At 44.2% G+C, this 27,536-nt stretch overlaps 1 protein-coding gene across 1 annotated transcript in view; it reads left to right on the top strand.

Moving 5' to 3' along the window:
* prex2 (phosphatidylinositol-3,4,5-trisphosphate-dependent Rac exchange factor 2) overlaps positions 1–27,536 on the top strand; it is a 209,451-nt gene that overhangs the window by 120,153 nt on the left and 61,762 nt on the right. The window contains exons 26-30 of the mRNA XM_014181194.2: positions 10,000–10,182; positions 10,600–10,694; positions 12,173–12,255; positions 18,897–18,987; positions 25,977–26,105. Of these exons, the coding sequence (XP_014036669.1) occupies positions 10,000–10,182; positions 10,600–10,694; positions 12,173–12,255; positions 18,897–18,987; positions 25,977–26,105 (581 nt within the window). The remainder of the gene's footprint in view (positions 1–9,999; positions 10,183–10,599; positions 10,695–12,172; positions 12,256–18,896; positions 18,988–25,976; positions 26,106–27,536) is intronic.

Raw genomic sequence — 27,536 nt, 5'->3', positions numbered from 1 at the left:
CAATTAAATGCTGACTGTATCATCTCCAAAGAAAATAATTTTCGGTTATAGTCACAGCCCTCAAAGAACTTCACTGGACTTTATGCAAACTGGAAACCACATATCCTGAGGACTCATTTATTGTATCTGTGGATTTTTACAAAGCAAATTTGAGAAAAAGGCTGCCGAATTTCTATCAGGACATTGACTGTAGTACTCGCGCTGCTAAAACACTTGGCCACTGCTACTCCAACTTCTGGGATGCCTGCAAGGCCCTCCCCCGCACTCCCTTCAGAAAATCTGATCATGACTCCATTTTGCTCCTCCATTCCTATAGGCAGAAACTCAAACAGGAAATACCTGTGCTAAGGACTATTCAACGCTCATCTGACCAATCGGAATCCAAGCTTCAAGATTGTTTTGATCACACGGACTGGGGTATCTTCGGGGTCGCCTCTGAGAATAGCATTAACGAATATACTGATATGGTGACTGAGTTTATCAGGAAGTGTATAGGAGATGTTGTACCCACTATACTATTAAAACCTACCCTAACCAGCAACCGTGGATAGATGGCAGCATTCGTGCAAAACTGAGAGAGCGAACCACTGCATTTAACCATGGCAAGGTGACTGGAAATATGGCAGAATACAAACAGTGTAGTTATTCCCCTTTGTAAGGCAATCAAACAGGCAAAACGTCAGTATAGAGACAAAGTGGAGTCGCAATTCAATGGCTCAGACACGAGACGTATGTGGCAGGGTCTACAGACAATCACAGACTTAAAAAGGAAAACCAGCCACGTCACGGACACCGACGTCTTGCTTTCGGACAAGCTAAAACATCCGGCGCAGACAGAGATGGCCGCCTCGCTTCGCGTTCCTAGGAAACTATGCAGTATTTAGTTTTTTTCTGTGTTATTTCTTACATTGTTACCCCAGGAAATGTTAGGTTTTATTACATACAGTCAGGAGGAACTATTGGATATAAGAGCAACGGCAACTCACCAACATTACGACCAGGAATACGACTTTCCCGAAGCGGATCCTCTGTTTGGCCTACCACCCAGGACAATGGATCGGATCCCAGCCGGTGACCCAAAACAACGGCGCCGCAGAGGGGGCAGACGGAGGGGTCTTCTGTAGATGGGCACATCGTGCACCGCTCCCGAGCAACCTACTCGCCAATGTCCAGTATCTTGACAACAAGGTAGACGAAATCCGAACAAGGGTTGCCTTCCAGAGAGACATCAGAGACTGTAACGTTCTTTGTTTCACGGAGATGTGGCTCACTCGAGACACGCTATCGAAGTCAGTACAGCCACCTGGTTTCTCCACTCATCGCGCCGACAGAAACAAGCATCTCTCTGGTAAGAAGAAGGGCGGGGGTGTATGCATTATGATTAACTAGTCGTGGTGTGATCATAACAACATACAGGAACTCAAGTCCTTTTGTTCACCTGACTCACAATCAAATGCCGACCGCATTATCTACCAAGAGAATTCTCTTCGATCATAATCACAGTCGTGTATATTCCCCCCCAAGCAGACACATCGACGGCCCTGAACGAACTTCATTTGACTCTATGTAAACTGGAAACCACATATCCTGAGGCTGCATTTATTGTAGCTGGGGGTTTTAACAAGGCTAATCTGAAAACAAGGCCCCCTAAATTTTATCAGCATATCGATTGCGCGACCCGGGCTGGCAAAACCCTGGATCATTGTTATTCTAACTTCCGCGACGCATATAAGGCCCTCCCCCGCCCTCCTTTCGGAAAAAGCTGACCACGACTCCATTTTGTTGCTCCCAGCCTATAGACAGAAACTGAAACAGGAATCACCCGTGCTCAGGTCTGTTCAACGCTGGTCCGACCAATCGGTTCCACGCTTCAAGATTGCTTCGATCACGTGGACTGGGATATGTTCCACATAGCATCAAACAACAACATTGATGAGAGTTTACCCGAGTTTATTAGCAAGTGCATCGGTGATATTGTACCCACAGCGTCTATTAAAACATTCCCCAACCAGTAACCGTGGATTGATGGCAGCATTCACGCAAAACTGAAAGCGCGAACCACCGCTTTTAATCAGGGCAAGGTGACCGGAAACATGACGGAATACAAACAGTGTAGCTATTCCCTCCGCAAGGCAATCAAACAAGCTAAGCGTCAGTATAGAGACAAAGTAGAGTCACAATTCAACGGCTCAGACACGAGAGGTATGTGGCAGGGTCTACAGTCAATCACGGACTACAAACGAAAAACCAGCCCCGTCGCGGACCACGATGTCTTGCTCCCAGACAAACTAAACAACGTCTTTGCTCGCTTTGAGGACAATACAGTGCCACTGACACGGCCCGCTACCAAAACCTGTGGGCTTTCTTCCACTGCAGCCAACGTGAGTAAAACATTTAAACGTGTTAACCCTCGCAAGGCTGCAGGCCCAGACGGCATCCCCAGCCGCGTCCTCAGAGCATGCGCAGACCAGCTGGCTGGTGTGTTTACGGACATAATCAAACCTTATCCCAGTCTGCTGTTCCCACATGCTTCAAGAGGGCCACCATTGTTCCTGTTCCCAAGAAAGCTAAGGTAACTGAGCTGAATGACTACTGCCCCGTAGCACTCACTTCCGTCATCATGAAGTTCTTTGAGAGACTAGTCAAGGACCATAGCACCTCCACCCTACCTGACACCCTAGACCCACTCCAATTTGCTTACCGCCCCAATCCTGAAGCATGTGGGGACAGCAGACTTGGATAGGGAGAGATTGAATATGTCCGTAAACACACCAGCCAGCTGGTCTGTGCATGCTCTGAGGACGTGGCTAGGGATGCCGTCTGGGCCGGCAGCCTTTCGAAGGCTAACACTCTTAAATGTCTTACTCACATCGGCCACGGAGAAGAAGAGCCCACAGTCCTTGGTAGCGGGCCGCGTCGGTGGCACTGTGTTATCCTCAAAGCGGGCGAAGACGGTGTTCAAATAAAATAACATGTTATTTGCCACATACACATGGTTAGCAGATGTTAATGCGAGTGTAGCGAAATGCTTGTGCTTCTAGTTCCAACCATGCAGTAATATCTAAGTAATCTAACCTAACAATTTCACAACAACTACCTTATACACACAAGTGTAAAGGAATGAATAAGAATATGTACATAAAAATATATGAATGAGTGATGGCTGAACGGCATAGGCAAGATGCAGTAGATGGTATAGAGTACAGTATATACATTTGAGATGATTAATGTAGGGTATGTAAACATTATATAAAGTGGCATTGTTTAAAGTGGCTAGTGATACATTTATTACATACATTTTTCCATTATTCAAGTAGCTAGAGTTGAGTCAGTATGTTGGCAGCAGCCACTTAATGTTAGTGATGGCTGTTTACCAGTCTGATGGCCTTGAGATAGAAGCTGTTTTTCAGTCTCTCGGTCCCCGCTTTGATGCACCTGTACTGCCCTCACCTTCTGGATGATAGCGGGGTGAACAGGCAGTGGCTCGGGTGGTTGTTGTCCTTGATGATATTTTTGGCCTTCCTGTGACATTGGGTGGTGTAGGTGTCCTGGAGGGCAGGTAGTTTGCGCCCGGTGATGCGTTGTGCAGACCTCACTACCCTCTGGAGAGCCTTCCGGTTGTGGGCAGAGCAGTTGCCGTACCAGGGGGCGATACAGCCTGACAGGATGCTCTCGATTGTGCATCTGTAAAAGTTTGTGAGGGTTTTTGGTGACAAGCCGAATTTCTTTAGCCTCCTGAGGTTGAAGAGGCACTGCTGCGCCTTCTTCACCACGCTGTCTGTGTGGGTGGACCATTTCAGTTTGTCCGTGATGCACAATTGAGAGCATCCTGTCGGGCTGTATCACTGCCTAGTACGGCAACTGCCACGCCCGCAACCGTAGGGCTTTCCATTGGGTGGTGCCTCCTTCCCAACACATCACGGGTGGGGGGGGGGCAAACTAGCTGGGACCGAGAGGCTGAAAAACAGCTTCTATCTCAAGGCCATCAGACTGTTACATAGCCATCACTGGCACATTAGAGGCTGCTGCCTATATACATAGACTTGAAATCACTGGCCACTTTAATAAATCGAACACTAGTCACTTTAATAATGTTTACATATTTTACATTACTCATCTCATATGTATATACTGTATTCTATTCTTTTCTACGGTGTCTTAGTCTATGCCGCTCTGACATTGCTCATCCAAATATTTATATATTTAATTCCTTTCCTTTACTTAGATTTGTGTATGTTGTGAAATATATTACTTGTTTGATATTACTGCACTGTTGGCACTAGAAACACAAGCATTTCGCTACACCCGCAATACTATCTGCTAAACACGTGTGACCAATAAAATTTTACTTGATTTGAGCACTTGAAACGCTTTCTCTGGAGTGATGAATCACGCGTCACTATCTGGCAGTCCAATGGACAAATCTGGGTTTCGTGGATGCCAGGAGAACGCTACCTGCTCGAAGGCATAGTGCCAACTGTAATGTTTGGTGGAAGAGGAATAATGGTCTGGGGCAGTCTTTCATTTTTCGGGCTAGGCCCCTTAGTTCAGGTGAAGGGAAATGTTAATGCTACAGCTTACAATGACATTCTAGACATTTCTGTGCTTCCAACTTTGTGGCAACAGTTTGGGGATGGCCCTTTCCTTTTTCAGCAATGACAATGCCCCCTTGCACAAAGCGAGGTCCATACAGAAATGGTTTGTCGAGATTGGTGTGGAAGAACTTGACTGGCCTGCACAGAGCCCTGACCTCAACCCCATTGAACACCTTTGGGATTAATTTGAACGTCGACTACGAGCCAGGCCTAATCACCCCAACATCAGTGTCCGACCTCACTAATGCGCTCATGGCTGAATGGAAGCATGTCCCTGCAGCGATGTTCCAACATCTAGTGGAAAACCTTCCCATATTAATGCCCATGATTTTGGAATGATATTTTCGACGAGCAGATGTTCACACTGCCCGCACCTGCCCGCCTGTCCAGCATCACTACTCTGGACGGTTCTGACTTAGAATATGTGGACAACTACAAATACCTAGGTGTCTGGTTAGACTGTAAACTCTCCTTCCAAACTCACAAACATCTCCAATCCAAAGTTAAATCTAGAATTGGCTTCCTATTTCGCAACAAAGCATCCTTCACTCATGCTGCCAAACATACCCTCGTAAAACTGACCATCCTACCGATCCTTGACTTTGGCGATGTCATTTACAAAATAGCCTCCAATACCCTACTCAACAAACTGGATGCAGTCTATCACAGTGCCATCCGTTTTGTCACCAAAGCCCCATATACTACCCACCACTGCGACCTGTACGCTCTCGTTGGCTGGCCCTCGCTTTATACTCGTCGCCAAACCCACTGGCTCCAGGTCATCTACAAGACCCTGCTAGGTAAAGTCCCCCCTTATCTCCGCTCACTGGTCACCATAGCAGCACCCACCTGTAGCACGCGCTCCAGCAGGTATATCTCTCTGGTCACCCCCAAAGCCAATTCCTCCTTTGGCCGTCTCTCCTTCCAGTTCTCTGCTACCAAAGACTGGAACGAACTACAAAAATCTCTGAAACTGGAAACACTTATCTCCCTCACTAGCTTTAAGCACCAGCTGTCAGAGCAGCTCACAGATCATGGCACCTGTACATAGCCCATCTAAATTTAGCCCAAACAACTACCGCTTCCCATACTGTATTTATTTATTTATTTATTTTGCTCCTTTGCACCCCATTATTTATATTTCTACTTTGCACTTTCTTCTACTACAAATCTACCATTCTAGTGTTTTACTTGCTATATTGTATTTACTTTGCCACCATGGCCTTTTTTGCCTTTACCTCCCTTATCTCACCTCATTTGCTCACATTGTATATAGACTTATTTTTCTACTGTATTATTGACTGTTTGTTTGTTTTACTCCATGTGTAACTCTGTGTTGTTGTATGTTGTCGAACTACTTTGCTTTATCTTGGCCAGGTCGCAATTGTAAATGAGAACTTGTTCTCAACTTGCTTACCTGGTTAAATAAAGGTGAAATAAATAAATAGAAAAACATACTTTTGGTCATGTAGTGTATATACTATATACTATATAGTATCTATGGACCATGGTCTCGCAATGGAATTTTTTTCCAGGCTAGCGTTTCAAACAACATGGCCGCTACTGACCAATAAACATTCACATGGGCTTGATCTGGCACATAAATACTTAGAAATCACACACGGATATTCACATCGTGCAAAATGTGATACAAATGTTCCAATCACTGTCAAGCCTCAACATATGCAAACTCATTCAGATCGACCACACGGTTGCTCTATTATGGGCACATTTATATAACTTGATCTGTTTGACCCAGAGTCATGGAATTTGGCCCACATGCTCAGGGATATAAGTCTAGGTAACCTGTTGAGTATGGTTTTGTTTGGCCACATGGCGGCGCTGTTGGACAGGAAAAAACATTAATGCAAGCTCATTGGCTTATAGCAGCCATATTGTTTGAGCTAAATATTGTGTTTGAAGACACGCATCCGTAGATGCTACATACCAAATTTGGTGCCGATCGATCCAGAGGAGAATAAAATATTTAAAGTAGTCAACATCATTAAAAATGGTCCAAAATACATCAAAAGGTTAATCTGTTTGATTTTGAGTTTTGATATTTAGCAAGCGTGGTAAGGAGTACAGAAGTACAGTAGCTCATCCTAGAGCAATGTGTCCAATTTGTCCTGATGGTTTCGCTGTGGGGCCATAGCGTGAACCCCGCCATGGCTGCTTGCAGCTACTGTATACAGTGCATTCGGAAAGTATTCAGACCCCTTCACCTTTTCCACGTTTTGTTACGTTACAGCCTTATTCTAAAATGGATTAAATTGTTTTTTCCCCCCTTATCAATCTATACACAATAGCCCATAATGACAAAGCAAAAACAGGTATTTAGACATGTTTGCAAATGTATAAAATATTTCGAACTGAAATATCACATTTCCATAAGTATTCAGACCCTTTACTCAGTACTTTGTTGAAGCACCTTTGGCAGTGATTACAGCCTCGTCTTCTTGGGTATGGCGCTACAAGCTTGGCACACCTGTATTCGGGGAGTTTCTCCCATTCTTCTCTGCAGAGCCTCTCAAGCTCTGTAAGGTTTGATGGGGAACGTCGCTGCACAGTGATTTTCAGGTCTCTCCAGAGATTTTTGATCAAGTCCGGGCTCTGGCTGGGCCACTCAAGGACATTCAGAGACTTGTCCCAAAGCCACTCCTGTGTTGTCTTGGCTGTGTTCTTAGGGTCGTTGTCCTGTTGGAAGGTGAACCTTCACACTAGTCTGAGCTCTTGAGCAGGTTTTCGTCAAGGATCTCTCTGTTCTTTGCTTTGTTCATCTTTCCCTCGATCCTGACTAGTCTCCCAGTCCCTGCCGCTGAAAAACATCCCCACAGAATGATGCTGCCACCACCATGCTTCACTGTCAGGATGGTATTGGCCAGGTGATGAGTGGCGCCTGGTTTCCTCCAGACGTGACACTTGGCATTCAGGCCAAAGAGTTCAATCTTGGTTTCATCAGACCACAGAATCTTGTTTCTCATGGTCGGAGAGTCCTTTAGGTGCCTTTTGGCAAACTCCAAGTGGGCTGTCATGTGCCTTTTACTGAGGAGTGGCTTCCGTCTGGCTACTCTACCATAGAGGCCTGATTGGTGGAGTGCTGCAGAGATGGTGGTCCTTCTGGAAGCTTTTCCCATCTCCACAGAGGAACCCTGGAGCTCGGGTTCTTGGTCAACTCCCTGACCAAGGCCCTTCTTCCCAGATTGCTCAGTTTGGCCGGGCGACCAGCTCTAGGAAGAGTCTTGATGGTTCCTAACTTCTTCCAGTTAAGAATGATGGAGGCCACTGTGTTCTTGGGAACCTCCAATGCTGCAGAATTGTTTTGATAACCTTCCCCATATCTGTGCCTCAACACAATTCTGTCTCGGAGCTCTACGGACATGGCTTTGTTTTTGCTCTGACATGCACTGTCAACTGTGGGACCTATATAGACAGGTGTGTGCCTTTCCAAATCATGTCCAATCAATTGAATTTACCACAGGTGGACGCCAATCAAGTTGTAGAAACATCTCAAGGATTACCAATGGAAACAGGATGCAGCTGAGCTCATTTTTGAGTCTCTTGGCAAAGGTTCTGAATACTTATGTAAATAAGGTATTTCTGTTTTAATTTTTTTCATAAATGTGCAAAAAAAAAATTTTTTGCTTTGTCATTATGAATTATTGTGTGTAGTAGAAAAAAAAGTATCCATTTTAGAATAAGGCTGTAACAAAATGTGGAAAACGTGAAGGGGTCTGAATACTTTCCGAGTGCACTGTATTTCTCCCTGCTCCCTTTGATGCCCTGCACACAAGCCCTAAGCTGCTTACACTTCCTTATTTACGACCAGCCAATCACAGGGCCTGGAACCTTCTCCATGGCAATGGAATGCCACTGCATTCTAGAGGGGCATTGTTGTGGGATCTGGAGTGGGATTTAATGATGGCAGGTCTCCGTTGATCCTTCTCTGAATGGATAGATGTAGGGATGGATGGAGGGATAAAGGGGAAAACGACAGGACTTTTGAAATGATAGAGCCTGTATAATCTATCTTTCTATTTCTTTCTATTTCTACTTTGCACTTTCTTCCACTACAAATCTACCATTCCAGTGTTTTACTTGCTATATTGTATTTACTTTGCCACCATGGCCTTTTTTGCCTTTACCTCCCTTATCTCACCTCATTTGCTCACATTGTATATAGACTTATTTTTCTACTGTATTATTGACTGTAAGTTTGTTTTACTCCATGTGTAACTCTGTTGTTGTATGTGTCGAACTGCTTTGCTTTATCTTGGCCAGGTTGCAATTGTAAATGAGAACTTGTTCTCAACTTGCCTACCTGGTTAAATAAAGGTGAAATAAATTAATCAATTAAAAATAATCTATCATGTGATGTGAGGTGTGAGAGGACACGAGGGCAGTCTGTTGACTCCCCCAAAATGAAACAGTCTCAAGTAAAGCCTGAAACGTGACACAACGGAAAATATACGCAGTGACGGACATCAATAGAATTAGTCTGAAATGCAAACAGACATGGCGTGTTAGTGTTTTTCTCCCTCCCTGCCTGTATAGGCCAGTCAGGAAGTCCAAGCCTGGCATTTATTGGAAATATGGCTCTAAATGACTCCATGTGTTGCTGCAGTTCTGTGAAAATTTCCTGGTCTGCATCCTAAATGGCACAATATTCCCGATAGTGTACTATATAGGGAACAGGGTGCCATTTGGGACGCATCATCGAGCTCTGATCCTCTTCCTCCACAAAGCCCCTGATAGAACCCAGGCATGCAGAGCGAGAGGCTGAGTTGTGGGGCTGGTGTGTGTTGAGTTTAGGCTGTTGACACAGCTGGCTGTGCATGTTTGAAGTTATTCATATTTGGAGGACCTCTGGCCTGCTGGAGTTGTTGTGAGGAAGACTAGAACAAACAGGTTGGAGCTTTGTTTGGCTCTCACTGTCAGTGGGACTGTGAGTGATGTGTGCGCGGGCACACACATTCGATGATAGGCCTCCACACACACACGCAAGCGCGGACACATTCACTCGCTCACAGGTCTTAACATGCGCAACGCGCGTGCGCGAGCACACGCACGCACGCACGCACACACACACACACACACACACACACACACACACACACACACACACACACACACACACACACACACACACACATCTTGATGACGTTAGACACTGTGTTCTTTCACCACGAGGCATGTTTTCCGTGTAAAGTCAACTTGACATTGCACTTTTGAGAGGATGTTAAGGTTGGAGGAATGAAGCCATGTTCGTCGTCATGCTCTCCTGCCTAGTTAGTTGGTGATGGCTCTTTTTGACTGCTACAGGAAGGCTGTAGAATGTGGCTACTTTCAATAACCTGCATTTTCTCTCTCGGGTCTCTCTCTCTGTCCCTCCTCTCTCTCCCAGCCTCCTGTCCTCCATCACCCTCCCCCCTGCCTCAGACATGAAGACCCCAGAGAGTTACATCTCAGCGGAGAGCGAAGGAGAGAGAGGAGGAGAGAAGAACGGAAAGAAGGTGTGTTTCAACGTCGCCGGAGACGAACAGGAGGACTCAGGACACGACACCATCAGCAACAGAGACTCCTACAGGTAATGACCAAGAGAGGGAGGGATGGAGCGAGAGAGTATAGTTGGTAGCCAAATTAGCTTGTTGTTGAATAATATATCTCCCTCCAAACTGGCACTCTGACTGATCACCTTAATGGGCAGCACCCGACGTGCTTATCAAGCAGGCTCAGCACCTGGACAAGGTTGCTGCTGCCCCCTGGGGGAATGGAGTCTGGTAGTGTTACCTGGATAGTGTGTTTGTCTATGTCCTAACACTAACCTTCCTTTCCCATATCATAACACAAACTATTCTCTACTTTTAACCAGGGTCCATAAGGTATAGGGTGCCATTTGGGACAAAGCCAGAAAGATTGACAGTAACCAGTTTTTAATATTAGAGGGCAGTAATAGTCTTTCTACTAGCTGCTGGAAAATGTTTTTCCCTGTGTCTCTCTTCAGTGACTGTAACAGCAACAGGAACTCCATAGCTTCCTTCACCAGCATCTGTAGCAGCCACTGCAGCTCCTATGTTCACAGTGATGAGATGGACTCAGGTAACCACTACACACACACACACACACACACACACACACACACACACACACACACACACACACACACACACACACACACACACACACACTTTGATGAGATGGACTCAGGTAACTAGTACATGCAGTCACATACACACAGACTCCAGTAAGCAGAACCCTGTAATCCAAGTCAACCACACCACAACACACACACACACACACACACACACACACACACACGCACCACAGACATAAATTACATAACACACGTGAATGATTTACCATGGAAGTAGTTGTAATGTTATAAATGACCAAAGTATACTGCAAATGCCTCACCTGTCCACAGTAGTAACACCATTCACGATTAGGGTTGCAAAGGGAGGGTATATTACTGGAAACTTTCGAAGTTTACCAGTAAACTACCAGAATTTTGATAACTTTCAAGGATTTATGTAATTTATCTAGTGGCCCTTTTGGGTATTTGCACACCACTTTATCTTCCATAATCATGTCAACAAAAGAACAAGCTTGAAATGAACTTCAACCAAGTCTGAACCCAGCTCAATGAACAGAACGGAACACACGTCCCTTTCTTCCCTCTGTCCACAGTAGTCCTATACAATAACGCCACACACGAAACGTACTATTTACTATACAGGACACAAGTTCAAGGCCTACTTTAGACCGCACAATACTTGTTCCATTTTCCCTATTCGACCACAAGGTATATTAACAGGACTGACAGGACTGACAGGACTTGATTATGACCTGACTACATGATTATAGCTTTGAGTCTATTGTGTGTCCCAAATGGCACCCTATTCCCTACATAGTGCACTACTTTTGACCAGAGCTGCATGGTCCCTGGTCGAAAGTAGTGCACTATGTAGGGAATAGGGTGCCATTTGGGATGCAGCCCATGTGAACGGAAAGCCTGTGGATTAGTATGATTGGGTATGGCAGGCGTTTGGCTGTGTCAACCCACAGCTGTGTCAACCCTTACAAAAAAAACACATGAAGTGTTCCAAAAACACATGTTTTCACATGATTTCACATGTGAAATTGTGTGTGAATTCATGTGATTTTCCACATGTGAAATCATTTTTTTTTTCTGTAAGGGAAAAAAGTCAAATATCGATCCCTGCTACTGTCTGCCAGAGAGCTATCACACGCGCGCTAACTGACACACACACACACACACACACACACACACACACACACACACACACACACACACACACACACACACACACACACACTGTCATTGTGGTTTACAGGCCATCACTTAGCAATTAGCATATAATGGCTATGAATTTAGCATGGATGTGGTTTTGGCAGGATCTTTACAACTGTGACCGAGATCTGACAGACAGATGGACACAGACAGGCGATTGGACTGGACACCGAGCTGCGTGTGTGTGTTTGCGTGTGTGTGTCTGTGTGTGTGTGTGTGTGTGTGCGTCTAATGCTGACTGATGATTATGAATGTTGTCCTATAGGAGATGAGATGCCTGCCAGTGTATGGATATCTCATGACAAGCAGAAGAAACTACACAGCTTCCTGGAGCATCTCTTCAGCCAGGTGGGTACTGAGCTCTATAACAAATCCCAGTGGGTATCGTCCCATGGCGGTGGTACTGTTAAAAGACTCATTACTACTACAGATTATGGACTCAAGGGAGAGGTATAACAGTTCAAATTGTGAAGAAAATAAAATCAGTGGACATTGGACAATGTTGTATCGTACAATACAATAATACAGTTGCCTCCCAAATTGCACCCTTTTCCCTATGGACCATGGTCATAAGTAGTACGCTACATAGGGAATATGTTTCCTTTTGGGACGCAGGTTAATTGTACTGTTTGACATCTGCCCCAATCGTTTCCTACTGGAAATAGATTCCGTAAATCAAATGAATCTGCCGTTGTGGAGGCTACGTCCTCCTTCCCTGACTTCCTAGAAATCCATATGGGTATGAGATGTTGTTTTGGTTTCTTAGATTTCATGTTTGGTGTTTCCTGGGATATTTAGGTTTTTTTCCTTCTGACCTATGACCTCTGTTGATTTACTATCACATGTCTGACGGGCCGGCCCACCCAACCACTGGTCTACAAACATCAGGGTAGCCTAACCTTGACCCCTAACCTCTCTCACACTCTGGGAAACGGGAGTGTAACGAGTATGATAGCATGGCCCCTTTGACACACACATACACGTGCACACTCTCCCCACCACGCACAAACACTCCTGGGAGACATTTCCACTGTGTTGAAAAAGCCTGTTTAACGTATGTGTCTCCATCCATGGGCAGTAAAAGTACAGAATGGGGTCCGCTGCTGCCTCGGCACTTTCCGCTCCGCTCCTTTCCTTTCCTGCCGTTCGTTTGTTTTATTGTAGGCCAGCTTCCCGGCTTTGTTTCTACACGACAGATGAGATGTGATCTGTTAGCGGGGGTTAGGGGTGCGTGTTTGTGTATGAGCGGCAGAGCTGTTCCAGTTCTTCGTGATTTGACGACAGTTAAATTCATTCAATGGAATTGATTACCCAAACACACACTACACACACTTCCCTTGTCACTTAAGTGCACACCGTAGTTTTCATCTTTGAGATATTTCTAGTTGTTGTATTTTTATATTCCTCATAAGAGTGACATAGAGATCCAGCATATTGCATATATTCTAGAGATCATCAGACATATCGGATACATCAAAAGACCCCCTTCCCCCACCCCAAATAGTATTTTCTCCTCCCATCTCCAATACAAAGACTGTATGTTCAGTACAGGACATGTGTAGTCTCTCTAGACAGACGTGTTGCCTCCCTCGATGTTCCAATGTTTCTGGCTTAACACTCCTGTGGAAGTTCCGGCGTCAGTTGGGATAGAACGGACGAGTCGAAAATGGGAAGCGCGTCACCGGAGACATCACTGCTGTATCCCCTTGTTGCCCTAGATAAACATGAACACAATTCCAGCCCGCATTTTAAGCCCCGCCTACCCAAACTCGTGATTTGTGGGGACAGTTGTCTGTCGGAAGGGGTTGTCTGACCCTCCCCATGAAAAGTTTTTTTCCCCAATTTTGAAATGTCTGAGAGAATCCAAAATTCTTCCCAGACCTTGTGCCGTAGCTCCAAACATTGCTTCAAGTGTATAAGTGCAGTATCTGGAAGTGCAGTACAGTGCAGTGCTTCCTCTTGCACAAAAAAAAGAAAACAATTTCATGACCTTTCATTTCATTCTGGAATCTCCATGATCATCGAACAACGATCGTCTGACTGGGAGGTTAAAGTTCAGTCTGTGTCTGACAAACAGACAGAGTCTGGTTCTGACTGTGACAGGAGAAATGACCAGCGGGGTCTGCGTTTTCAGCCTTTTTAATAACAGGGGTAGAAGTATGGGTAGAGTTTCTCAGTGAAGGTGCAGCCAGTGAAAGCGTACATATGACAAGGAGATATGTCCTCACTTGTAAGCCAGAAGACCTGTCCCCCCACATCATAAAAGGAGACCTGACCCACCTCATAATCCACAAACACCCCCACCTCCTGGGGCTTCTTACTTAGAGAGAGGCGGACAATTGATTGAGCTTGAGATAGCCTGGTACTCATTTCTAGACCTTAGCCCCACAGTCCAGACTCCATTTTCCCGGCTAAATGGAGCTTTACCCATCCTGTCGTGGGACTCTCTGGCCACTCCTAACTGCCACTTTGTCTTATTCCTGACTAGCACCTCCTAATAGAATCTCCCTGAGGAGATGTCCTTGCCAAGGACACAAGTAGCATTACCAAACCTCCCTGGGTAGTCATAAACATTCCTTTTTTTGCTTCCATGCTCCAATAGTTTACCATCCTTAGAGAGAGTAAGATTGGGATGTGCTGTTTTAGGGTCCAGGGTCACGTCCACTTCATACTGCTACATACTCTTCAGCTCAGCATCACGCAGCGTCTTTCTGAGACACAGCTCTCTTAATCTCCCCTCACACACCTGGCTATAGACACTGATCTTAGACCAGTCCTTGGTGGGCAGAAGGCTGCGTAGGGAATGGAAGCTCTGGAGGAAGTGGAGGTGGTCCTCGGTGCACGACAGCTGCTTCAGCTCAGTGCTTCCCGTCAGTAGCACAGTGATTTCCTGCTCCAGCTCTTTAATGAACCCTTTACCCTGCCTCTCTGCTGCAGTCTGTTTCCCCTCAATCACCTCAGTGAGCTGGGCCTGACGTCCCTTAATGCGATCCATCAGATCAGTGAAGACCTGCATCTGCACGCTGTCCCCTCTCTCTCTCTCCGCGTCTCTCTTGCTGAGCTCTGCGGACTCGTTAATCTCCTGAAACGTCTGCTGTCGCTCCTGGATCATCTGCTGCACCTGTGCCTCTGTCTTCCTCCTTCCTCTCCACATACTCTTCCTCTAGGGGGACAATGTGGTGACTCTTGTGGTCTGCCTCGGTGCAGAACTGGCACACACACATCTGGTCAGTCCTACAGAACAGCTCCAGGAGTCTGTCGTGCTTCTTGCACATCCTGTCTTCCAGGTTCTGCACGGGGGGTCGATCAGCTTGTGTCTCTCGTCCCCAGTGCAGACGTCACAGGGCCACTTCTCCTGGCTCAGCAGCTTTTACTTGAACTGCCTGCCTGAACTGAGCAGTCATCTCAGAAATGAAAGTATTGACCGAGAGATCTGGTCTCCGACCAAAATCTGTTTTACGGAGTGGACACTGGCACAGTCCAGTGCTATCGCAGTATCCGCCGATGCAAGCCTTGCAGAAGTTGTGTCCACATGTAATAGAGACAGGCTTCGTGAACACATCCAGACATATAGAGCACACAAACTGCTCTTCTGACAGGAGACTGCTGCAGGTGGCCATATCTAGACGGAGACCGTGAAACGTGGCATTAGCCAAATGTCAATAAAACTTTATGACAGATTCAGCTTTAAAGACCCCCTCAAGCCTCCTAAAGCACCTCATTTATCAAATATCATGTGATTTACCTAACAGAAGGCACATTTCAATAGGTGGTGCAGGTGTCTTGATTATGTGGCACAAGTTTGGGTGGGAGGCTGTGATTACACAACAGGGGTCATTTTTTATCTCAAATTGGTATTGATTGCAAAGAGACACTGTCAAGCAGTAACACATGTTTATTTTATTAACCTTTTGTAAGTAAATGGTTTTAATTCCCCAAAATATGCATATATGTTTTTTAAAATCACACATTTATCCTTAAATTTGACGTTTCAAAATAAATGTTTTTGGATGGTTTTCACATTTTGAACAGATTTTTTTAATACATTTTATCCGTAGTCACTAATTAGGAACATTCGTCTGTTATTCATTCTAAGTGTTGTGTTTCTGTGATACTGAGAAATTGGCGATTGAGCTCATCTGTCATACCTGTACGGCCTAAAATGGCCACTGATATGGGAGGTAATCTGTAGGCAATATGGGCGCTGGTGCCATCAGACTTTTAGCTCTACATTTTTTATTCTATGAGCTATCAACTCGGTGCCATTTGCACCTGAAATATGAGACTCTCAACTTGGTAAAGAGACATTGACTGGAAGTTAAATATATATTTAAATTTTTGATTTCTTTGTTCTAGTGGCTGCCACGCCCTCCATGGGTCAAATCTGGAGTGGCTCCATATCTATATATTTTCAGTGTACATGCATCTATCTCTGTGCCAAATTTGGTAGACTATCCCAAAGTTAACTTTTGACTCCACATTTTAAGTTTAGTAGACAACAAAATAATTGTTTATTCCTCCATATTAACACAGAAATCATGTATTAAAAAAAAAAAAAATTGTTGGTAACTAATTGTTGGTAACTACAAAATTTCGGAAGGATTAAAAAAAGGTTCAGAATGTATTCCTTTTTGGCGCTTTTAGGGTTAAGTGTGTACGTTACTGGAGTTATACCTGGGATACCGTTTTTCAATGTAAAATATATTTTTTTAAATAGCTGGAAAGGGTCTAAAGTTGTCAAGCAGGTTTACATATTCAATTCAGTAGATCACGGAAGGGGAATTCTTGTACAGTTAAAAAATATGCCATAGTGACGCCAATCTTCAACCATGGAGACTGTCTAGGTAAATCTTTCTGTCTCCTCACCTGTGTGTTCTGGTGTTGACTCTTCTGTTCTCTAATGAGTAAGAGACCCTCAGGAATATGAGACGGCGTTGTTGTGTGCCCAGAGATCTCTTAACAGCAGGTGAGAGTTTGTCTCCGGGTCGGATGATGTCTTTTCACTTCAGTTTCATTTCAGCAAAATGAAATGATAACATGCCTCTCCTTCCTGTTGTGCTAAACCAGTCCGGATAGTTTTTCCCTTTGATATATTTATTTAGCCTTTATTTCACTTGGCAAGCCAGTTAAGAACAAATTCTTATTTACAATGACGGCCTAGGAACAGCGTCCTGCCTTGTTCAGGGGCTGGACAACAGGTTTTTACCTTGTCAGCTCGGGGATTCGATCTAGCAACCTTTCGGTTACGGGCCCAACGCTCTAACCACTAGGCTACCTGCCGCTATGGTATTTCTATTGTCAGGTCACGTGCATCCGCAGATAAAGGAGAGGCATGGTAAGGTCAGGTGTCATTTTGCTCCAATGAAACTTAAGAGGTGAAATAACTAATCAGTGAGGGTTGATTTGGGTATGTCTATCCTAGACTATCTACTAAGTTCCCCTGATTCAAGCCTTCATTTATGGAAAATAGATGTAAATGCACCCAGCCAGCCATTTCACAGCAGGTGGAATAGTAATACATGAAAAACACAGACTAAACAAGCACAACAACCTCAGACCGACTGGACCCACACAATAATGCCATACATTCTCGACAGTTCTGGCACGCCATTCAGTGAACACAACATTTCTAACTTTGACGTACATACAGTACCAGTCAAAAGTTTGGACACCAGGGGTTTTTCTAGATTTTTAATATTTTCTACATTGTCGAATACTAGTGAAGACATCAAAACTATGAAATAACATATATGGAGTCATGTAGTAACCAAAATAGGGCTATCTTCTGTATACCACCCCTACCTTGCCACAACACAACTGACTGGCTCAAACGCATTAAGAAGGAAAGGCAAAGGGTGCCTACTTTGAAGAATCTAAAATATATTTTGATTTGTTTAACACTTTTTTTGCTTACTACATGATTCCATATGTGTTATTTCCTAGTTTTGATGTCTTCACTATAATTCTACAATGTTGAAAATTTCTTAAAATCTGAAAAACCCTTGAATGAGTAGGTGTGTCCAAACCTTTCACTGGTACTGTAATTACATTTGATTCCATGAATTGAACTGCCTAACATCATGAAGAAAGAACTGGAACACCACCATTACGCATACACAAGCACACACCCCTAACCCCTTGCTAACAGAACACATCTCATCAGTAGTGTATCTCTCTGTGTCTCTGTCTCACTGTATCTCTCTGTGTCTCTGTCTCTGTCTCTCTCTCTCTCTTCGTCTGTCTCTGTCTCTCATCTCTCTGTGTCTCTGTCTCTCTCTCTCTCTCTCTCTTCGTCTGCCTGTCACTGTGTCTCTGTCTCTCTCTTCATCTGTCTCTGTCTCTCTATCTCTCTGTGTCTCTGTCTCTATCTCTCTGTCTCTCTATCTCTCTGTGTCTCTGTCTCTATCTCTCTCTCTCTCTTCGTCTGTCTCTGTCTCTCATCTCTCTGTGTCTCTGTCTCTCTCTCTCTCTCTGTCTGTCTCTGTGTCTCTGTCTCTCTATCTCTCTGTGTCTCTGCTCTCTCTCTCTCTCTCTCTCTCTCTCTCTCTCTGTCTCTCTGTCTCTCATCTCTCTGTGTCTCTGTCTCTCTCTCTCTCTCTCTCTCTCTCTCTCTCTCTCTGTCTGTCTCTGTCTCTGTGTCTCTGTCTCTCTCTCTCTGTCTGTCTCTGTGTCTCTATCTCTCTGTGTCTCTGTCTGTCTCTCTCTCTCTTTCTTTGTCTGTCTCTGTGTCTCTGTGTCTCTATCTCTCTGTGTCTCTGTCTTTCTCTCTCTCTCTCTCTTCGTCTGTCTCTGTGTCTCTGTCTCTCTGTGTCTCTGTCTCTCTCTTTCTCTCTCTCTCTTTGTCTGTCTCTGTGTCTCTCTATCTCTCTGTGTCTCTGTCTCTCTCTCTCTCTCTTCGTCTGTCACTGTCGCTGTGTCTCTATCTCTCTGTGTCTCTGTCTCTGTGTCTGTCTGTCTCTCTCTTTGTCTGTCTCTCTGTTTCTCTTCAGGTGGAGTCCATCACCAGTCTGCTGAAGGGAGCGGTGGTGGCCAAGGCCTTTGAACAGACCAAGTGTTTCACACCTGGACGAGGACTACAAGGTAAAGACGGAGGGGTTGTCTTTCAGTGTGCAGCTTATTAACTTTGTAGTGCACTACTTTGGACGAGGACTGCCCGGTAAAGACGGAGGGTTGTCTCTTACATACAGCTGGGTCATACTGTCAATACTCAGCCTAGAACCACAGGCCTGAACCTAGACTACTGCAACAAGATGGGTTTGGTCGACGGAAGAAATCCAGAAGAAAAAAAGAACACTCTGGGGATGTTTGCCTTTCAATGGGAGGAAAAACTCCATCCTTTCTTCTCCTCCCTCCATTCCATCCCCTCCCTCTCCACATGCATCCCTTTCTCTGGCATGGTGGTATATAGATTTTTTCTCCTCCCTTTTCCTGTAAGGGCTGTTTTTGTACGGTTTTGGAGTGTTTTTGTAGTGTTTTTAGCTGGGGTGTAGCTGTGTTTATTAGGGCTTGCTCGGGTGCACAGTAGAGCTTGGAGAAGTAAGATAACATTGGAGAGACTCCAGACCCAGCTTCCATCCATCCCTCCCTCCCTCCCTCCATCGCTCCTTCTCTCTAAAGAAAGAAAGAGTTTGAGAGGAAACAGGACCTGCTCAGAAAACACTGCAGCCTCCCTCACAGGGCTGCTACTTCCTGTGTGTGTGTGTGTGTGTGTGTGTGTGTGTGTGTGTGTGTGTGTGTGTGTGTGTGTGTGTGTGTGTGTGTGTGTGTGTGCATGCACAGGCTTGCATGCGTGCCCTCCACCCCTCTGTTCATCTCTCCTATTCCAATCCCTCTGTGCCCTCCGCTTTCGCACTCTCTCTCCCTCCATCCATCCTTCCCTTCTCTCTGTTCCTCTCATATCCTTCTGTACCCTTCCCTTCTCTCTGAGCAACACCTTATATCTGGAACAGTGCCACTGGCCTGCTGTTTACTGCAATTCCGCCCCATATTTAGTACAGTACTGCTTATCACCCAACAGTGAAGATGACACCATACAGACCTACTGTACGTATATAATACCCACAGTTGTCAGATCACATCATAACAATATACTGTTAAGTAAAGTTTTTGGGGCTCAGTTTCTGCTTGTTTTGACTTTACCGTGTGTGTGGGTCCCAAATGGCACCCTATTCCCTATATAATGAACTACTTCTGAACAGGGCCCTATGTAGGGAATAGGGTGGCATTTGGGACGCAGACCTTTTCTTGGCCTGAAACATTCAGCTTCTATCAATTGTTTTGTTTTATCTCATTGTGTAGGAAGGTTTTCTGTTCTAGCCGAAGAACTTTACTCTCAGATACAAATTTAATCTGGACAGGAAATGCAGCTGGAAGAAAAGTTGCTATATTTAACCCTATCAGTTTCCTGGGGTGACAATAAACCACTATCGTTTCCATATTCTGGCTATAAATCATGAATCTCCATTGCTGAGTCGGGACATTCTGGAGATCAGATGGTGTACAGTTGTTTTCATGAAAAGGAGGAAAATCTCTTGTTTCTGTATAAATGTCATGGCCAAGGTTTGAAAAGGTTAGGTTTTGTGGGTTTCAAAGGCTACGTCCCAAATGGCAGGCTATTCCCTATGTAGTGCACTACTTTTGACTAGAAATGTAGTCAGAGTAGCGCGTTTGTAAAGGGAATTGGGTGCCATTTGGGACACAGATAATGACTGTAGTGAATAATGAACTGAATTGAATCAGTCTGGCATAGCCCCAACCTGTGTGGTGGCCTGGGGCTGTACAGTTGAAGTCGGAAGTTTACATACACCTTAGCCAAATACATTTAAACTCAGTTTTTCACAATTCCTGACATTAAATCCTAGTAAAAAGTCCCTGTCTTAGGTCAGTTAAGATCACCACCTTATTTTAAGAATGTGAAATAGTAGAGAGAATGATTTATTTCAGGTTTTATTTCTTTCATCACATTCCCAATGGGTCAGAAATTTACATACACTCAATTAGTATTTGGTAGCATTGCCTTTGAATTGTTTAACTTGGGTCAAATGTTTCGGGTAGTCTTCCACAAGCTTCCCACAATAAGTTGGATACATTTTGGCCCATTCCTCCTGACAGAGCTGGTGTAACTGAGTCAGGTTTGAGGCCTCCTTGCTCACACACGCTTCTTCAGTTCTGCCCACAAATGTTCTATAGGATTGAGGTCAGGGCTTTGTGAGGGCCCCTCCAATACCTTGACTTTGTTGTCCTTAAGCCATTTTGTCACAACTTTGGAAGTATGCTTGGGGCCATTGTCCATTTGGAAGACCCATTTGCAACCAAGCTTTAACTTCCTGACTGATGTCTTGAGATGTTGCTTCAATATTTCCACATAATTTTCCTTCTCACGATGCCATCTATTTTGTGAAGTGCACCAGTCCCTCCTGCAGCAAAGCACCCCCACAACATGATGCTTCCACCCCCGTGCTTCATGGTTGGGATGGTGTTCTTCGGCTTGCAAGCGTCCCCCTTGTTCCTCCAAACATAATGATGGTCATTATGGCCAAAAAGTTATATTTTTGTTTCATTAGACCAGAGGACATTTCTCCCAAAAGTACGATCTTTGTCCCCATGTGCAGTTGCAAACCGTAGTCTGGCTTTTTTATGGCGGTTTTGGAGCAGTGGCTTCTTCCTTGCTGAGCGGCCTTTCAGGTTATGTCTATATAGGACTCGTTTTACTGTGGATATAGATACTTTTGTACCTATTTTCTCCAGCATCTTCACAATGTCCTTTGCTGTTGTTCTGGTATTGATTCGCACTTTTCGCACCAAAGTACGTTAATCTCTAGGAGACAGAATGCGTCTCCTTCCTGAGTGGTATGACGGCTTCGTGGTCCCATGGTGTTTATACTTGGGTACTTGTCACTGCTGTCGTAGCTTAAAGTGGACCAAGACGCAGCGGGGAAATGTGCACTCATCTTCTTTTTATTTAAACGGACAAGAAGGTGAACCAAAACAAACACAACAAAAACACAACGACTAATAACAGGCCGGTAAGGCAACAAAGCTATACCAAGCACAATCTCCCACAAAATACTAATACAAACACATACCTATTTATAGGACCCTCAATCAGAGGCAAATAGAAAACACCTGCCTCCAATTGAGAGTCCAACCCCCAATAAACTAAACATAGAAATACAAATGACTAGACTAAACATAGAAATACATAAACATAGAACAGTGCCCAAAACCCGGAATAATAAATCAAACACACCACTAAACACACAACCACCCCGAACCACATAAAACAAATACCCTCTGCCACGTCCTGACCAAACACCAATAACAAATAACCCCTATTACTGGTCAGGACGTGACAGTACTATTGTTTGTACAGATGAAAGTGGTACCTTCAGGTGTTTGGAAATTGCTCCCAAGGATGAACCAGACTTGTGGAGGAATTGGCTGATTTCTTTTGATTTTCCCATGATGTCAAGCGAAGAGGCACTGAGTTTGAAGGTAGGCCTTGAAATACATCCACAAGTACACCTCCAATTGACTCAAATTATGTCTGTTAGCCTGTCAGAAGCTTCTAAAACAATGACATCATTTTTTAGAATATTCCAAGCCTTTTAACTTCTATGGGCTAGGTGGGACGTTAGCGTCCCACTCTATTCAACAGCCAGTGGAAGAGCGTGGCGCGAAATACAAAAACCTAAAAAATGCTATAATTTCAATATTTCAAACATACGACTATTTTACACCATTTGAAAGATAAGACTCTTGTTAATCTAACCACATTGTCCGATTTCAAAAAGGCTTTACAGCGAAAGCAAAACATTAGATTATGTTAGGAGAGTACATTGACACAAATAACCACACAGCCATTTTTCAAGCAAGCATGTATGTCACAAAAACCCAAAACACAGCTAAATGCAGCACTAACCTTTGATGATCTTCATCGGATGACACTCCTAGGACATTATGTTATGCAATACATGCATGTTTTGTTCAATCAAGTTCATATTTATATCAAAAAACAGCTTTTTACATTGGCGTGTGATGTTCAGAAATTTTATTCCCACCGAAAAACTTCCGGTGAATTTACTAAATTACTCATGATAAACGTTGACAAAATACATAACAATTATTTTATGAATTATAGATACAGAACTCCTTTATGCAATCGCTATGTCAGATTTTAAAATAGCTTTTCGGCGAAAGCACATTTTGCAATATTCTGAGTACATAGCTCAGCCATCACGGCTAGCTAATTTGACACCCGCCAAGTTCGACGTTCACTAAACTCAGAATTGGTATTAGTTAAATTGGATTACCTTTGTTGTTCTTTGTCAGAATGCACTCCCAGGACTGCTACTTCCACAACAAATGTTGTTTTTGTTCCAAATAATCCATAGTTATGTGCAAATACCTCCGTTTTGTTCGTGCGTTCAGGTCACTATCCAAAGGGTAACGCGCGAGCGCATTTCGAGACAAAAAAATTCAAAATATTCCATTACCGTACTTAGAAGCATGTCAAACGCTGTTTAAAATCCATTTTTATGGTATTTTCTCGTAAAATAGCAATAATATTCCAACCGGACAATGCTGTATTCATTCAAAAAGGAAGAGAAAAAATGGCGAGGTCTCGTGAACGCGCATTTCTAATCTCTTAGCCACCAGGCAGTCCACTGACAAACTGTGATCCTGTACTCTGCCCGGAGACAAGAGACACGTCAATCCGCTTTCTGAACGCTTTAGAGAGCCAATGGAAGCCTTAGAAAGTGCTACATAACCCCACGGGCACTGTAGTTTCGATAGAGAAGCAAAGGGAGAACTACAAATTCGCAGACAGGCCACTTCCTGCTTGGAATTTTCTCAGGTTTTTGCCTGCCATATGAGTTCTGTTATACTCACAGATGCCATTCAAACAGTTTTAGAAACTTCAGAGTGTCTTCTATCGAAATCTACTAATAATATGCATATTCTCGTTTCTGGGAAAGAGTAGTAACCAGTTTAAATCGGGTACATTTTTTATCCGGCCGTGAAAATACTGCCCCCTAGCCCAGACAGGTTAAAGGCACAGTCAACTTAGTGTATGTGAACTTCTGACCCACTGGAATTGTGATACAGTGAATTATAAGTGAAATAATCTGTCTGTAAACAATTGTTGGAAAAATGATGTGTAATGCACAGAGTGGATGTCCTAACCGAATTGCCAAAACTATAGTTTGTTAACAAGAAATTTGTGGAGTGGTTTAAAAATGAGTTTTAATGACTCCAACCTAAGTGTATGTAATCTTCCGACTTCAACTGTATGTATCAAGCTTTTCAGAGTAGGATTGCTGATCTAGGATCAGGTCCCCCCTTACTTATAATGTTATTCATTGTGATCGAAAAGGCATAACCGATCCAAAATCAGCACTCCTTCTCTAAGACGCTGGATACATCTGGCCCTGATCTGTAGCTTATACCCCTCTACTATTATCTCCTAAAAAGTTGGTTGTCTTTGTGTGTCTTTGAGGATATTTTATTAGACTCGGGGTGTGTGTGTGTGTTAGGTCCCCTATGTGTGTTTTAAATATCAGAACCCTCCAAACACTTTGCACATTTTACATGTTTCATTTGTCTCCTCTGATCTGTGTCTCTCGCCCCATGTGAGCACCGATGCATTTGATCTAGGAGGCGTGTGTGTATGTGTGCGTGCGTTATGTTGATCCGATGAAGCGTATCGCTGGCGTAGTGTGTGTGTTGATAATAAAGTAGATGGCAGAGCATTCCTCCTTCCTAGAGAAAAGAAACACAAACAGCCCCACACACTACACACACACACACACACACACACAAGGGAGACCAAATCCCTAAATGCTCTACAAGCCTCTAGTTCACCACCATCCTGTTATCACAGATTCAACCTCCCATCTCTCTCCAAAATCTACACTATATCTAACCCCTCTGTGTGTGTCTCTCAGTGTTTACACCCTAGATTGATCTGCTGCTCCTCCCCCTCCCTAATAAAGACTGTCTGTGTGTGTGGCACGGCTAGGACCAAACGAAGACAGCAGTCTTAATGAGACATTCATTAGCAGACATCCCATCATATCTGTCTGGCACTCAGACATACGTCCACAGTGTCTGGGCTGACGGAAGGGAGAGAGAGGTATTGGAGGGCGAGGGAGAGAGAGAATGTGAGGGACCTTTGGGAGTGTGTGTGTGTGTGTGTGTGGGGGCTTTGGTTCTCACCTTCAGATGGAGAGAGGAGTAAAATGATGAGGTATGTCTGGAACTCTCTCCTCCGCCACTCTCATCCCTTCACCCCTCTCTTCTCTCTGATGAATAATGCAGGAGATGTTTGGCTCCTCATCCTCCATTCCTCTCCATCTCCCTGTCTCTCCCAGGCTTTGAAGGACTATAAAGCCCCACATGTTGTGTTTACCTTACAGTCACTCGAGGGATGAAGGGGGGATGTGGGCTGGTTAAGAATATACTGGTAAAGGCTGGTTAAGAATATACTGGTAAAGGCTGGTTAAGAATATACCTGTTTTTTGTTTAGTAGGTGGATCACAAGAAGGCTTTCAGTTTTGTGGCAGCAAACCGATGCCCTCAAGGCAACAGGCTATGATTTTGGACAGTAAAGTAACTTGTCTGAAAAACATCTCTCCTCTCCTATCATTCCTCGATCCCACACTTCTTTCTTCTAAATGATTCAGGATACTGATTTAGCTGTTTGGCTACTCCTCTCTATGTCCAGGAGATCTGCAATATAACCAGAACATCATCCAAATAACAATTCCTTACTTAAGGACACTTGAACAATGTTCTGAATAAAGGTGTCCTACACCGAAACATAAGCCTGTTATTTTGTCCCGAAAATAAGCTCATATCTATGCAGACACCAAATCTATGCTCCTTTAATTTGAATGACATTTTCTTGGATAGTCACCTGTTGGAAGCGTCCTGGGGTAAGGAATGTTTTTTTTGGATGATCAAGTCCCTCAGTTAAGAACCTGATTCCCTATTGGATCAAGCTGGGCTGAAGCGTGTTTGGTTACGCTTTCGTTCTCTGATTATAACAATGTTGTTGTGTCTGTCAGAGTTCCAGCAGGAGATGGATCCTCGGGTTAACTGTACCAAGAAGCTCCGTGTCCACATCAAGCAGGACCCGTGGAACCTCCCCAGCAGCGTACAGGCCCTCACACACACCATCGCCAAGTTCGTTGAAGGTAAGATGCACACGCCGAGACCTTGAAAAAGCCTCTGTAATGAGTATGTCTCCATCTGCAGTAAAAGTCCACAGAGGTACAAACTTGAGGCAGTGCACCATACAGTACACACTGAACATTGGACACAAAGGCCTTCATCCACACATTAGCCAAGTTGGAAGGTTAGTGCTGAATATGGTGCATGCACACCAAATACAACAAAACTCAGGAACACCACACCAGATGCAACAAAACTCGGGAACACCACACCAGATGCAACAAAACTCGGGAACACCACACACAACAGATGCATAAATATAAAGGTCATAACAGTTTGAGATGAAACCACTTAAACTGAGTTATAGAGCAGAAGCCTCTCCCTGGTTAGTCCTTAGCATCCCAAATACAGTGCCTTCAGTAAGTATTCATACCCTTGACTTATTCCACATTTTGTTGCTATTTTCTGCTTTATTCCTGTTTTAATGTGACTCTAATCACTGACATTGGTTTTATAGTTTAAATATGACTTTTATAATGTCTGTGTCCTTGAGTATTTAGAAAAGTGCTAGTCCTATTTAAATAAATATTAGTATTGTAAATAATGTTGTTGTTATTATGATTACTTGTTCAAACTCACCTATAATGCGATGGCTGAAACTGCTTATTAACTTTGACAAGGTGTTTGATGTCAGCTGGCAGTGAAGATGACGCTATCCGCAGCTGGTTTTCCAGGTTTGTGTCAGTCAGTCTTGAGCAGAATCGAATGTTTGCAAGAGTCAGTTTGGAAAAGAACTGCTCACAGCAGTAGGTCGTCCCGAACACAGACACAAATTTAAGTGCACGTCTCCTCAGAACAGCAAAATTCTAAGCACTAACGTACATTTTGTAGAACTCAAGGAGAGGGAGGTTTTTGTACCTGGCTTGAGCTCGCCATCGCTTTGCAGCCCAATGACTTCGTGTTGTAGGCAATCCTTGCACATCCGCTGGTTCGATGTGTTTTTCTTGTTGCAAATATGTTCAACTCCAGTTGTTTACTTTTCACATCCTTAAACCTCTCACAAAATGCCTTTGAGAGCTTTCCACACTCACCGGCCTATTCCGACGTAAACTCAGGCTCTTGTCCTTGCAGAGTAGGAAAATGCACTGTGTTACCCCTTTCTAGTTTCATTTTGCTTCGAACGATTTCACGTTTGACAGCAGATCGCTGAGAAGCTGGTTCGGCCCTTGGAGCTTGACGTTCAAGTCAGACAGACACTTGGTTTATCCACCATGAAGGCCAAATCACACATCCACTTGTCATCACTCAGTTCCGCGACATGTTTCTCTTTCATCTCCATTAATTGTTTAACTTCATCCTTCAGTCCGTAAAACCGCGCGAGCATGTTTTCCCGGCTCAACCATCGCAGTGGTAAACCAGATCACCACACACCGATTCAAGATCACTCAATAGCT

This window comes from Salmo salar, chromosome ssa29, assembly GCF_905237065.1.
Source record: "Salmo salar chromosome ssa29, Ssal_v3.1, whole genome shotgun sequence".
NCBI classification, from domain to species: domain Eukaryota; kingdom Metazoa; phylum Chordata; class Actinopteri; order Salmoniformes; family Salmonidae; genus Salmo; species Salmo salar.
Note: the sequence above shows the minus strand (reverse complement) of the source record. Positions and strands in the feature narration are given on the sequence as shown.